Genomic DNA, 15,000 nt, shown 5'->3' on the forward strand with positions numbered 1-15,000 from the left:
AACAATACAATATATTAAAGTAATAATAATGCAGAGGGGTGCAGTCAGTGTAGCAGCTAATCATATCAAATGTTGCCTGTTACGTTAATTTCAAACAGCCGTAACTGACATAGTTGAATGCATTGGGATGGCGCTTCTCGCTCAGCAACAACAATCAAGTCAACACTAAAAGTAACAACAGCAGACAAGGGACACATTACAGCAATTACAGTGGTGGGGTAGTGCATAGTGAGACATCTACTACTACCGCCCCTGTACAGTTTCTCCACTGTTAAAAAAAATAAAAATAAATGCACGACGACTGCCAATGGCCCCTGGCCCTAGCATAGATGAGTTTGTCCTGCTATGACTGGTGGATAGATGATTCACTTACTTAGTCAAATGTTGTTTGTTTGTAAGTCGCTTTGGATAAAGGCGTGTGCTAAATGTCAGAAATGTAAATGTACGTTGGACTGGTGATCTCAGAAGGTTATGAGTTCAAATCCCACCTGGGAACACCACCACCACTCGTATGGTATGAATAAGGCCCTCAGCCCTAAGTTACTCCAGGTAGACTGTCCCTGCTGTGACCTCTAGTTGTAAGTCACTTTGGCTAAAAAAGCGTCTGCTGAAATGGTTTAAATGTAAATGCCAGAACAGACATTTAATCTGGAAAGGCAAGTTATTCAACGACACAATAGCACACAGAACAACAGGCTGAATAGGTGGTTAGGTGGAATAGGTGGTTAGGTGGAATAGGTATGTTAACGTAACACATTAACAGTTATTCAGCTACACAATAGCATAAAGAACTTACCTGGGAGGCTGAATAGGCTAAATTAACATAACAAGCCAGCGAGTCCAACAAGAAAGTTACCGGTAAGTAGGGATGCTCCGATCTGGATTTTTGGGGCCGATACCGCTCACCGATTTTTTTCCTCAAGATCAACCGATACCGATACCGATTTTTTTAAAAAAATACATAACTGTAGGCCTACTGACTGGATAGCCTACATATTTTTTGCTTTTTAGACAAAAGTTTTGATCCATTAGGCACCAAGCAAACGCAGACCCATTTTTATGGCATAGTAAAAGTCTGGCCTATCACCCAGTTAGGGCCTGAAGCCCAAGTCAGTCGATATGGCTGTATAAAAGACATCATAAACATGGCCTTCATGGTTTACATACTTCATGGTTTACATACGTCCTCCTATGTTTTCTGTTCAGTTATCTGGCTTCCCCAGGGGAAAAAAAAAAAAAAACGGTTTTTGCGATCGGCCATTTTTGCCGATCACCGATCGAGTCATTTGGAGTGAAATTGGCCGATTTAAATCGGTGGCCGATAAATCGGAGCATCCCTACCGGTAAGCAAGTTCACCAAGCTCCTGATCTCATTTCACATCACTGTGGAATGATATATGAACATGAATATGATATGCAAGTGAATTTTATATATATGTTGCACCTGACTATAAGTAGCAGGACCAGCCGAACTATGAAAAAAAGTGTGGCTTATAGTCTGGAAAATACGGTAGACAAACATGTTATGTCTCTCATAGAGATAAACTTCTGCCCCTTGTATAAGTATCCTACCACCATACAGGATTACGGTGTCAGATTATCACGGGTAGTGGCTGTGCACGTATGAATATTTCAAGATGTCAGCTCCGACCTTGATATTTTTGTATTATAACTGCATCTGTGTTCAACCGCCGTCCTTCCTGATACGGCGTGTGAGATTGCAGGTGCTGCATCTGTGTTCAACTGCCATCCTGGCCGATACGGCGTGAGAGGTCGCAGTGTAGAAAGACACGTTTGATACCGCGTCTGTATTCAACCGCTATCCTGCCCGAAACGGTGTAATGTACAGATGTATAAAAGAGGCTATATCAAAGAGGTATGTGCAATGTGCAATAATACAGTATGTGCAAAGGTAGTAATGTAAACATCAGTAGTGCAAAGGTTATGGAGGCCGGCTAGCAATCGGAAGGTTTCTGGTTCGATCCCCGCCTCAGGAGGGAGCTGCATGTGAGCTGGTGACTGGAGGGTTGCTGGCATCATATCTGAGGTGCCCACCACTGCCGCTGTGCCCTTGAGCAAGGCACTTAACCCCTATTTGCTCCAGGGGCGCTGACTATGGCTGACCCTGTGCCTAGAGCAAAAAATACATTTTGTTGTACTCTGTGCAATGACAGAACGATTGAATCTAATCTTACCTTTTATGCCTTTTACGCCTTTTACCTTTTATGCCTTTTACCTTTTTACTCTCCTTTTTCACACAGATACAGATGGAACACCATGCCACAGCAGGAGAAAGTCCACCTGAAGAACTGTGCCATGGGGCTGTTATCTAACGTAAGTCTGTTATCTAACGTAAGTCTGTTACCTAACGTAAGTCTGCTACCTAACGTAAGTCTGCTACCTAACGTAAGTCTGTTATCTAACATAAGTCTGCTACCTAACGTAAGTCTGTTACCTAGCGTAAGTCTGTTACCTAACGTAAGTCTGTTACCTAACGTAAGTCTGTTATCTAACGTAATCTGTTATCTAACGTAATCTGTTATCTAACGTAATTCTGTTATCTAACGTAATCTGTTATCTAACGTAATCTGTTATCTAACGTAAATCTGTTACCTAACATAAGTCTGTTACCTAACGTAAGTCTGTTATCTAACATAAGTCTGCTACCTAACGTAAGTCTGTTACCTAGCGTAAGTCTGTTATCTAACGTAATCTGTTATCTAACGTAATCTGTTATCTAACGTAATCTGTTATCTAACGTAATTCTGTTATCTAACGTAATCTGTTATCTAACGTAATCTGTTATCTAACGTAATCTGTTATCTAACGTAAATCTGTTACCTAACATAAGTCTGTTATCTAACGTAATCTGTTATCTAACGTAATTCTGTTATCTAACGCAAGTCTGTTACCTAACGTAATCTGTTATCTAGCGTAAGTCTGTTATCTAGCGTAAGTCTGTTACCAAATGTAAGTCTGTTATCTAACGTAAGTCTGTTATCTAACGTAAATCTGTTACCTAACATAAGTCTGTTATCTAACGTAATCTGTTATCTAACGTAATTCTGTTATCTAACGCAAGTCTGTTACCTAACGTAATCTGTTATCTAGCGTAAGTCTGTTATCTAGCGTAAGTCTGTTACCAAATGTAAGTCTGTTAGCTAACGTAAGTCTGTTATCTAACGTAAGTCTGTTACCTAATGCAGATAGTGATATAAACATGATGGTGACAGGTACAGTCATGTACAGTGCGTGAGCTCCCCCTCCTTCCTGTCCTGTCGCAGGGCACCCACCCCATCCTGGAGGAGGAGAGCCACATCAAGGATGGCCTCTCCAGGATCGTGGTGGAGATGATAAAGAGGGAGTGGCCTCAGCACTGGCCCGACATGCTGAAGGAGATGGAGGCGCTCACTAGCCAGGGGGTGAGTACCCACGCTGCCTCTCTCTGAGTGAGTAGTCACCTCCCACTAGCCTGGGGGTGAGTACCCACCCCTCACTAGCCTGGGGCTGAGTAGACACACCTCACTAGCCTGGGGGTGAGTAGACACAGTAGTAGTGTTGTGTTCAGGAGTGTTTATTAGTGTTGTGTTCAGGAGTGTTTATTAGTGTTGTGTTCAGGAGTCCCAGACAGAGCTGGTGATGCTGATCCTGCTGCGGCTGGCGGAGGACGTGGTCACCTTCCAGACTCTGCCCACCCAGCGGCGGCGGGACATCCAGCAGACGCTCACCCAGAACATGGACAGCGTCTTCAGCTTCCTGCTCAACATCCTGCAGCTCAACGTGGACGAGTACCGCCGGCTGGTCAGTCACACCTGATTGATTGATTGATTGATTGATTGATTGGTTGATTTGATTGAGACAAAAAACAAATCCAATAGAATTAAAAAGCATAAAGCAAAATAAGTTGTTGCACATTAAACTTAGTTTCATATGTTTTTTTCTTTTCTTCACATATTCGAAAAGGAGTGAGAAGAAGTACAAACATATTCAGTCCCCCGTCTCTATAAATCATAAAGATGCTTCCTGTTCAAACCCCCAAATTAATACCATCTCATAATATATACTAGCTGTTCTAGTGTTAAATGACCCCACCCATGGCTGTTCTTGTGTTAAATGACCCCACCCATGGCTGTTCTAGTGTTAAATGACCCCACCCATGGCTGTTCTAGTGTTAATGACCCCACCCATGGCTGTTCTAGTGTTAAATGACCCCACCCATGGCTGTTCTAGTGTTAAATGACCCCACCCATGGCTGTTCTAGTGTTAAATGACCCCACCCATGGCTGTTCTAGTGTTAAATGACCCCACCCATGGCTGTTCTCGTGTTAAATGACCCCACCCACGGCTGTTCTAGTGTTAAATGACCCCACCCATGGCTGTTCTCGTGTTAAATGACCCCACCCATGACTGTTCTAGTGTTAAATGACCCCACCCATGGCTGTTCTAGTGTTAAATGACCCCACCCATTGCTGTTCTAGTGTTAGATGACCCCACCCATGGCTGTTCTAGTGTTAGATGACCCCACCCATGGCTGTTCTAGTGTTAAAAAAAACGTAAACACATTCATTCTTTACATTATTTTCCTCTCCTGCAGAAAAGGATCCCCGGCCAGGAGCTGCAGGCCACGGCCCACTGCCGGGTCGGCGTGGCGACGCTGAACACGCTGGCGGGCTACATCGACTGGGTGGCCCTGGCCCACATCACCCGCGACAACTGCCGCCTGCTGGAGATGCTGTGTCTGCTGCTGGGGGAGGCCGAGCTACAGCTGGAGGCCGCCGAGTGTCTGCTCATCGCCGTGGGCCGCAAGGTGAGGGGGGGGGCTCGGGTCCGAGTCCTACTGGGACCGTCTGTACTGAGGGGGTGGGTCTGTACTGAGAGGGAGGGGCAGGGTCTGTACTGAGGGGGAGAGGGAGTGTCTGCTCATCGCCGTGGGCCGCAAGGTGGGGGGGTCCCGGGTCCGAGTCCTACTGGGACCGTCTGTACTGAGGGGGAGGGTCTGTACTGAGAGGGAGGGGCAGGGGGAGTGTACTGAGAGGGAGGGGGAGGGGGAGTGTACTGAGAGGGAGGGGGAGGGTCTGTACTGAGAGGGAGGGGCAGGGGGAGTGTACTGAGAGGGAGGGGCAGGGGGAGTGTACTGAGAGGGAGGGGGAGGGTCTGTACTGAGAGGGAGGGGGAGGGGGAGTGTACTGAGAGGGAGGGGGAGGGTCTGTACTGAGAGGGAGGGGGAGTGTACTGAGAGGGAGGGGCAGGGGGAGTGTACTGAGAGGGAGGGGGAGGGTCTGTACTGAGAGGGAGGGGGAGGGGGAGTGTACTGAGAGGGAGGGGGAGGGTCTGTACTGAGAGGGAGGGGGAGTGTACTGAGAGGGATGGGGAGTGTACTGAGGGGGAGGGTCTGTACTGAGATGGAGGGTCTGTACTGAGAGGGAGGGGGAGTCTACTGAGGGGGAGGGTCTGTACTGAGATGGAGGGTCTGTACTGAGGGGGAGGGGGAGTGTCTGCTCATCGCCGTCAGCCACAAGGTCGGTGTATCTGTGGCTCGATTTTGTAGACCTTTGCGTTAACAAACACTTAGGTTGTGGGTCCGATTCCTTCTGGGACCGTGTGTACTGAGAGGGAAGGGGAGTGTGGGTAGAAAGGGGCGTGTCTGTTCGAACAGAGACGGGAGTGTGGCTAATATTGGTCTCTGGACTGTTTTAAACTAGTGTGTGTGTGTATTTAGCAGAGCTATGACAACAAGCCTGCATGTCACTGTGATGTCATCTTCACGCGTCTGACCTGGGACCTGTCTCTCCCCACAGGGGAAACTGGAGGACAGGAAGCCTCTCATGGTGCTTTTTGATGATGTCGCCATGCACTACATCCTGTCTGCAGCCCAGTAAGTACCATCCACACTCCTGTGGCTGTGTTCGTAAATTTGCTCTGAGAGCACCGGAGCGCACACCGGGTTCAATGTCATAAAGGGACCACGCGTGGCCTGGGGTGGTCCAGTGGTCTAACACCGCGGTCTACAGTGCACACATTATGCCCATGTCGCAAATGGGTTAGAATCCAGCCCATGCCCTGCTGACATGCCCTCTCTCCCTTCTTCTCCTTACTTTCCTGTCTGTCTTCACTGTATCTGTCCAATAACATCAACAAATACGAGTGGGACTGCCCCACTCAGAAAAAATAAAAGGACCAAGTAATTTGATTCGGACAAGAGGTATTCAAGTGCTGATCAGATTTCCAGTGCGAATTTACGAACGCAGCCCTTTAATGGTACACTCCCCCTTAACTCCCCTACTGCTAAAGAGTTCCGGAACACTCACCACCTAGAGTGTTACAAGTGTTCTAGTTACGCTAGAACCAATGTGAGTACGTTAGAACCAACGTGAGAATGTTAGAACCAACGTGAGAATGTTAGAACCAACGTGAGAATGTTAGAACCAACGTGAGAATGTTAGAACTAACGTGAGAATGTTAGAACTGACCTGAGAATGTTAGAACCAACGGGAGAATGTTAGAACCGATATGAGAATGTTAGAACCGACGTGAGAATGTTAGAACTGACGTGAGAATGTTAGAACCGACGTGAGAATGTTAGAACCGATATAAGAATGTTAGAACTGACGTGAGAATGTTAGAACTGACGTGAGAATGTTAGAACCGATATGAGAATGTTAGAACCGATATGTGAATGTTAGAACCAACGTGAGAATGTTAGAACCAACGTGAGAATGTTAGAACTAACGTGAGAATGTTAAAACCAACGTGAATAAGCCATCTCCTGGCTGGTAGTTAGTTGCTGTGTTAGTTGGGTTGCTCTGGCTAGAGAGAGAGACAGAGACCGCCCTCTCCACAGACAGAGAAGGTGGGACGTTACCCTGCTGGTGGTAATCGTCACGTGTTCGTGGGTTACAGGAGTGCAGATGGAGCGCCCGTATGCGACAAGTCTTCCCCAACACAGTGAGTACCTGGCTTATCCCCACGGTAACCGCAGGACACAAAACAAACGTCCACAGTTGGTAGAATGAGTGTAATTGGAACCGTGCAACTGCACTGCAGGCTATTGGATATTGTACACATTGCATTACTATTGTTGTTATCACAGCAGTCATTACTGCTGCTACTTACACTAAGTACACCCTTATGCACGACTACTGTCACTTTTTTAAAATTATTGCTATATTATATGTGATGATGATATTAGGATTATGATTATTATATTGTATTATTATTATTATTATTATTATATTGTTTTATTATTATTATTATTATTACATTGTTATTGTTTTATTATTATTATTATATTATATTGTTGTTTTATTATTATCTTCTTCTTCTTCTTCTTCTTCTTCTTTTTCTTATTCTTCTTCTTCTTATTATTATTATTATTATTATTATTATTCTTATTCTTCTTATTATTATTATTATGAATGCTGCTTGACTGTCCCTCTGTGCTCTACCCCAGGGTGGGGGTGGGGGTGGTGGAGCGGCGATACACCTTCCTGAAGAGGCTCTGCCAGGTCCTTTGTGCCCTCGGGGGCCAACTCTGCTCCCTGGTGGTGAGGCCTTCTGTTTCTGACTTATATAGACTGACTCATATAGACTGACTCATATAGACTGACTCATATAGACTGACTCATATAGACAGACTCATATAGACAGACTCATAGACTGACTTATATAGATGACAAAGTGGTTTACAATGGCCTCTCATTCACCCATTCACACACCGATGGCGGCAAACTACCATGATTGTATTAATGTTCCTTATGCATGCCATGTTTCCACTGATGTCCATGTCCATCTGCAGGGTTCAGATGTAGAGGTGGACGTACCTGCCAACCTCAGCAAGTACCTGGAGGCCTTCCTCGCCTTCACCACACACGCCAGCCAGGTGAGATACCACTACTACTATTATACTACTACTATACTACTACTATACTACTACTACTACTACTATACTACTACTACTACTACTACTACTACTACTACTACTACTACTACTACTACTACTACTACTACTACTACTACTACTACTACTATTACTGCTACTATTACTACTACTACTACTACTACTATACTACTACTATTACTCCTACTACTATACTACTACTACTACTACTACTACTATACTACTACTATTACTCCTACTACTATACTACTACTATACTACTACTACTACTATTACTGCTACTATTACTACTACTACTACTATTACTCCTACTACTATACTACTACTACTACTACTTTTACTACTACTATACTACTACTTAGGGATGTCCCGATCCCACTTTTTCACTACCGATTCCAATACCGATACCTGGGCTTCGGGTATCTGCGATACCGATACCGATCCGATATTTGTATACATTTTTTGACCCCTGAATAATAACAAATACCTCCCCAGTATATAGTCCACACCAACAACAGTTAAATTAAAGACTGCCAGCCTTTATTAAAGCAACAAATGCGACTTGTTGTGGATTGGAACTACGGATCATAAGCTTTCAAATGATGTGTCATACATTGAAATCCGAAAAAATATGAAGTTAGAGTCATTTGAATGTTGTTAGACGTCAGGCACATATAGGGTTAACCTCTTTGTAATGAAACCGGAAGCTGTATCCAATATACCCATTATGCACATTTTAAGCGCATATAGGACACGCGTGAAGCATTTCTGCGACACGCGTTTCTGTTCAGTTTTCATTCCCTCATCGCTTATACACAGAAGTTTGACTGCGCATGACAGTAGTTCAGCAGTAGTCGCACTGGTGCGATTGAATGTATTTCCAAGTCGCACAGAAATATATTCACTCGCAAATGCGACCAAAACAGTCGCACTATCGAGCCCTGGTCATGCACGTGACCACTGGCTACTACTGTTGTCGTCACTTGAGTGACACGCCAGATCGGGAACGCGGATCGGAGCCTTTTTTTTTCTGGTGCGATCCGCGATCCAGCATTCAGGACCAATATCGCGGCGATATCCGATATCAGTATCGGATCGGGACATCCCTACTACTACTACTACTACTACTTCTACTACTACTACCACTATACTACTACTACTACTACTACTACTACTACTACTACTACTACTACTACTACTACTACTACTATACCACTACCACCACCACACCCCCCAGCCAGGTGAGATACCACTACTATTACTATACTACTACTACCACCACACACCCCATCCAGGTGAGCTATTACTACTATTACTACTATACTACTATTACTACTACACTACTACTACTATTACTACTACTACTACTAATTCCCTAGATGTGTGTGTGAGACATATCTCTCTCTCTCTGGGGTGCTTAGGTGGCGTAGCGGGTTAAGTGTCGACCATGTAACCGCAGGGTCCCCGGTTCGAATCCGGCTGGGGACATATCCTGCATGTCATCCCTCCTCTCTCTCTCACCCTTCCTTCCTGTCTAAAATCTTCACTGTATCTGTCAAATAAAATGAAAAATATGAGTGGGACTGCCCCACTCAGAAAAAATAACTTTAAAAAAATATATCTCTCTCTCTCTTTCACTCTCTCTCATGAGATCAAAGATAAAGGGAGACAAGGAAACCAGACTTGAAAGTACTGTTGACTCAGAACTTTAGGGGATAGGGTTTAGCCCCATCTAGTGTGTAAGTATTTTTTCTTTCTTTCTTTCTTTCTTTCTTTCTTTCTACTCTCTTCTCTCTCTCTCTCTCTTCTCTCTCTCTCTCTCTTCTCTCTCTCCTCCCCAGTTCCTGCGGTCGACGACCCAGACCACGTGGGGAGTCCTCTTCAGACACGAAGTCCTGTCCAAGGACCCGGTCATCGTCCAGACCACCATCCAGTACCTGAAGGCCACCATGACCAACCTGGTCAAGGTACCCCCAACACCCTTTACACACCATTTACACTCCCTTTAAACCCCCTTTACACTCCCTTTGAAACCCCCTTTACACACCCTTTCCACCCCCTTTACACACACTCCCTTTACCCTCCCTTTACACTCCCTTTACAAACCCTTTACACCCCCTTTACACATAATAATACTTTACATAATAATAATACATGTTTAATAGTAGTCCTTCTTCTAGCATAGTGACAGCCATTGGCCCTGGTCTATGTTCATAGGCTATGTTCTCATGATGACCCATGTATAGATGATTCACTTACTTCAGACAAATGTACGTTGTAAGTATTGTAATGTACCGTACGTTGTAAGTCGCTTTGGATAAAAGTGTCGTAAATGACCACGTACATGTTGTGTTCTGAAGCTTGTCTCTTCCTTGCGTGTGTGTGCGTGCGTGTGTGTGTGTGCGTGTGCGCGTGTGTGTGTGTGCGTGTGTGTGTGTGTGTGCGCGCGTGTGTCCTAGACTGGTTTTCCCTCCAGGAACGACAGCCCAAGCTGTGAGTACTCGCGTGTCGACTTTGACAGCGATGAAGACTTCAACTTCTTCTTCAACTGTACGTAGAACTGTCTGTGCTTCAACTGTCTGTGCTCAGGGTTCCCACGGGTCCTTGAAAGTTTGTGAATTTGAGAGAAAAAAAGGCCTTAAAAGTTTTGGAAAATAGACATGGGTCATTGAAAGTGCTTGAATTCCCCCCTCTCTCTCTCTCTCTCTCTCTCTCTCTCTCAAAAATTATATAAAAAATGATATAACAACTTAAAGTAATTATAGTAGATAAGTCACATTGCTTAACTTAACACAGTAACTTTACACATATTTCACAATATATTGTTTTGCTGTGCTGCGGTAGAGAAGGCAAGAGACCATAGTGTTCACACATTCAAGCCTCTCTTTTTAATTGTTGTCTGTGAGCGAATAGTTCCTATTATATCAATTCTCATCTAGATCTGTCTCAAACTATGCCGTTTTGGGTCCTTGAATCTGAGGGAATTGAGTCTTGAAAGTCCTTGAAAAGTGCTTGAATTTGATGTTTCAGAAGGTGTGCTGTGACTGTCTGTGCTTCAACTGTCTCTGTTTAACTGTCTCTCTTTCTCTCTCTCTCTCTTTCTCTCTCTCTCTCTCTTTCTCTCTCTCTCTCCCTCCTCTGTGTCTCTCTCCATCCTCTGTCTCTCTGTCTCCCTCCTCTGTCTCTCTGTCTCCCTCCTCTGTCTCTCTGTCTCCCTCCTCTGTCTCTCTGTCTCCCGCCTCTGCCCCCCCCCCCCCCCCCCCCCCCCGGCGGGTGGTGTTCCCGGCGGCGTGGCGTGCAGCCTTCAGAGCCCAGCAGGTGGAGGTGGTGAGGAACGCGTGCAGGATCGTGCCGCTGCAGGCCTTCCAGATCGCTGCAGAGTGGTTGAGCTACCAGATCGCTTCCCCCATCGACACCGGGACCACCCTGTGTACGTTGGGCTGCCACACACCGTTCTTCATTTGACGGAGGGAGGGTGGGTGGGTTGTTGAGGGAGGGAAAGAGGGTGGATGGGTGGTTGAGGGAGGGAGAGAGAGAGAGAGAGAGAGGGGTCCTCTCTACTGACAGCTCAGATCTAGAGGAAGTAGAAGGATGAGGATTGTATTTTAAGAGGATGAGGAGGGTATTTTAAGAGGAAGTAGAAGGTTGAGGAGGGTATTTTAAGAGGTTGAGGAGGATATTTGAAGGAGGAGGTGGATATTGTAAGAGGATGAGAGTATTTTAAAAGGTTGAGGAGGGTATTTTAAGAGGAGGATGAGGGTATTTTAAGAGGAGGATGAGGGTATTTTAAGAGGAAGTAGAAGGTTGAGGAGGGTATTTTAAGAGGAGGATGAGTATTTTAAGGAGGATGAGGGTATTTTAAGAGGAGGATGAGTATTTTAAGGAGGATGAGGGTATTTTAAGAGGACATGCTTCCTGTCTTGGATGAATCCTCACAAGCAGCTCTGAAAGTGCTTAATGGCTGGTCTGTGTCCTCCCCCACACCCACCCCTTTCTCCCCCGCCCCTCCAGCTAAGACAGGGGAGGGGCTGTGCTCCATCCTCTCTCCCTCGGTGGTCCAGTGGGATGCCATGACCTTCTTCGCAGAGAGCGTGGTCGGCCAGATCTTCAAGAACGTGGAGGCGGAGGTAAGGACAGGATAAAAAAGAAGAAAAAAAATCAATACAATTTCACAATTGTTATGATCTCTAGTACAGTGATGATGATGATGATGATGGTGATGATGGTGATGATGGTGATGATGGTGATGGTGATGGTGATGGTGGTGGTGATGATGGTGGTGGTGGTGATGATGGTAGTGAGGAGGAGGATGATGATGATGATGATGGTGATGATGGTGATGATGGTGATGGTGATGGTGGTGGTGATGATGGTGGTGGTGGTGATGATGGTAGTGAGGAGGATGATGATGATGATGATGATGGTGATGATGACGACATTGACATTTATGAAGTTGATGATGACGATGACGTGTGTCTCTTTCTCTCTGTGTGTGTGTGTGTGTGTGTGTGTGTGTGTGTCTCTGTGTGTCTCTGTGTGTCTCTGTGTGTGTGTGTGTGTGTGTGTGTGTGTGTGTGTGCAGCAGCAGCCCGTGGAGCAGGGGGTGCAGCTCCTCCAGGCGGTGCTGAGCTACGAGACCCAGGACCCCCTGCTGCTGACCTGCGTCCTCTCCAACCTCTCCGCCCTGCTGCCCTTCCTCACACACACCCCCCTGCTGCTGCCCCAGGTCTTCACCAAGGTCTGTCTGTCTGTTTGTCCCTGCTCCCCTTCCAGACCTAGACCACTGGACCACCCCAGGCCATGGTGCTAGACCACTGGACCACCCCAGGCCATGGTGCTAGACCACTGGACCACCCCAGGCCATGGTGCTAGACCACTGGACCACCCCAGGCCATGGTGCTAGACCACTGGACCAGCCCAGGCCATGGTGCTAGACCACTGGACCAGCCCGGGCCATGGTGCTAGACCACTGGACCAGCCCGGGCCATGGTGCTAGACCACTGGGCCACCCCGGGCCATGGTGCTAGACCACTGGACCACCCCGGGCCATGGTGCTAGACCACTGGACCACCCCGGGCCATGGTGCTAGACCACTGGACCAGCCCAGGCCATGGTGCTAGACCACTGGACCACCCCAGGCTACTGGAGTTTTCATTACTAACAAATGAGTTAGTGTTCCGTAACGTGTTCAGAGGTGTTCCGTAACGTCTCTCAGCCAACACCCCATGACGTTGTGGTGGTTAATGAGAGTAGTAGAGAGGTGTTAATTCTAGAGGTCGGCTGTACCTGCGACCACAGCCTGGAGGAAGCCTTCTTAACCACGTTGCTGAAATATCAGAAGCTCAAGCTGAACATCTCACAACTACACAACTAGGCTACAGGTGTCAACTTTTCGTTTTCATTTTTGGCAGCCTGGGGTCATGTTCACAAGCTGGTGGTTAGGGGCCTTCAGATGGTCCACATCTCCAAGAGAAAGGCTAAACAGTTAGCAAGGTGTTGCTCTATTATCTGCTATTAGCCGCTCAAGCGGTAGCCGCTCAATACGGAGACGGCGTTGCTTTTTGGACCCTTCGAGTAGATTTGACAGTAATGCTATTGTATCTGTTAACCCACGTTTGAAACATCCTCTGTGTTAATATCGTATGTGTACGATGGTTGCTGTACAGTCACAAACGTAAACGAATGTCTCCCAATGAACTGATTGCATTATTAGTGTTTATGTCCTTAATGCACTTTGTATTTATGTGGACGTAAATAAAGCATTTAATATGTGTGTGTGTGTGTGTGTGTGTGTGTGTGTGTGTGAGTTCATTTAATTTCAACGTTCTCATTGAGTTTTCTTCCCTCTTCCAGCTGTTTGGCGCCATCACGTTCGAGGTGGTAGAGGAGAGCAAGGCGAGTCCCTGACAGGATCTGATTTATTTGTTGTTGGGGTTTTTTTGTTATTTTTTTTGTTATTTTTTGTTATTTTGTTATTATTATTATTTTATTTTTTTACAATTGCTGATGTCATCTCTAGGCGCCGAGGACCCGCGCTGTGAAGAACGTCAGGAGACACGCCTGCTCCTCCATCATCAAGATGTGCCGGGACTACCCACAACTCATCCTGGTAGGTGGACTACCCACAATTCATCCTGGTAGGTGGACTGCCCACAATTATTCCTCATTCTCTCCCTCTCTCCCCCCCCCCCCCCCCCCTCAGCCAAGCTTCGAGGTGCTGTACGCCCACGTGAGGCGTCTGTCGTCCAGTGAGGCCCTGCTGACCCAGATGGAGCGCTGTGCCCTGCTGGAGGCGCTGGTGCTGGTCAGTAACAGGTTCGGGGACTACGGACGGCAGAGGGCCTTCCTGGACCAGCTGCTGGCCCCCGTGGTGGAGCGCTGGACCTCAGAGGAGATGACACGGTGAGGACACACACACACACACACACACGCACCATGAGACGGTGAGGAGTGGGGGGGGGGGGGGCACACACACACACACACACACACCATGAGACTGTGAGGAGAGGGGGGTGGCACAGACACACACACACACCATGAGACGGTGAGGAGTATGGTCTATCGTGTCGAAGGCCGCACTAAGGTCTAGGAGCAGAGTCGCGGTTGTCAGTGGTGAGAAGCATCTCTCTCTCTCTATCTCTGAGACGATGACGGTAGGTATAGGCACACACACACACACACTCTCTCTCTCTCTTTTGTCATGGTCTCTTTAAACTATTTTTGCATATATATTGTTGTTTTATTACGTTATTATTTTTTTTTATCTGTATGTCTTATGCACCAACCACAGTCAGGTTCCTGTATCTGCCAATTACGTTATAATATGTACCGTACCCATGGTAACCCTGCCCCCCCCCCCCCCCTCCTGTGTGTCTCCCTGCCCCCCCCCCCCCCTCCTCTCCCAGGGTGCTGTGTGACCCAGCTCTGTTCCTGGGGTTTGTTGGTGCTGACCAGGCGGCGTCTGACCCCGGCACTGAGGACCCCACGGGCATCAACAGGACACGGGTACGTCTGTGTGGGTGTGGGTGGGTGTGTGGGTGTGTGGGTGTGTGGGTGGGTGTGTGGGTGTGTGGGTGTGTGGGTGTGTGTGTGTGGGTGTGTGT

General features: G+C 46.9%; 1 protein-coding gene across 1 annotated transcript in view; it reads left to right on the forward strand.

The window, feature by feature from the left end:
- The window catches only part of xpo5 (exportin 5), a 26,599-nt gene that overhangs the window by 2,854 nt on the left and 8,745 nt on the right, over positions 1 to 15,000 (forward strand). The window contains exons 3-19 of the mRNA XM_080549158.1: positions 2,262 to 2,334; positions 3,285 to 3,422; positions 3,619 to 3,801; positions 4,595 to 4,807; positions 5,799 to 5,875; positions 6,901 to 6,945; positions 7,451 to 7,544; positions 7,796 to 7,879; positions 9,739 to 9,864; positions 10,357 to 10,447; positions 11,199 to 11,327; positions 11,909 to 12,024; positions 12,480 to 12,635; positions 13,751 to 13,792; positions 13,917 to 14,006; positions 14,100 to 14,299; positions 14,803 to 14,902. Coding sequence (XP_080405284.1) covers positions 2,262 to 2,334; positions 3,285 to 3,422; positions 3,619 to 3,801; positions 4,595 to 4,807; positions 5,799 to 5,875; positions 6,901 to 6,945; positions 7,451 to 7,544; positions 7,796 to 7,879; positions 9,739 to 9,864; positions 10,357 to 10,447; positions 11,199 to 11,327; positions 11,909 to 12,024; positions 12,480 to 12,635; positions 13,751 to 13,792; positions 13,917 to 14,006; positions 14,100 to 14,299; positions 14,803 to 14,902 — 1,957 coding nt within the window. The remainder of the gene's footprint in view (positions 1 to 2,261; positions 2,335 to 3,284; positions 3,423 to 3,618; positions 3,802 to 4,594; positions 4,808 to 5,798; positions 5,876 to 6,900; positions 6,946 to 7,450; positions 7,545 to 7,795; positions 7,880 to 9,738; positions 9,865 to 10,356; positions 10,448 to 11,198; positions 11,328 to 11,908; positions 12,025 to 12,479; positions 12,636 to 13,750; positions 13,793 to 13,916; positions 14,007 to 14,099; positions 14,300 to 14,802; positions 14,903 to 15,000) is intronic.

The sequence above is a fragment of the Nansenia antarctica genome (genome assembly GCF_963989245.1).
Source record: "Nansenia antarctica genome assembly, chromosome: 19".
Classification (NCBI taxonomy): domain Eukaryota; kingdom Metazoa; phylum Chordata; class Actinopteri; order Argentiniformes; family Microstomatidae; genus Nansenia; species Nansenia antarctica.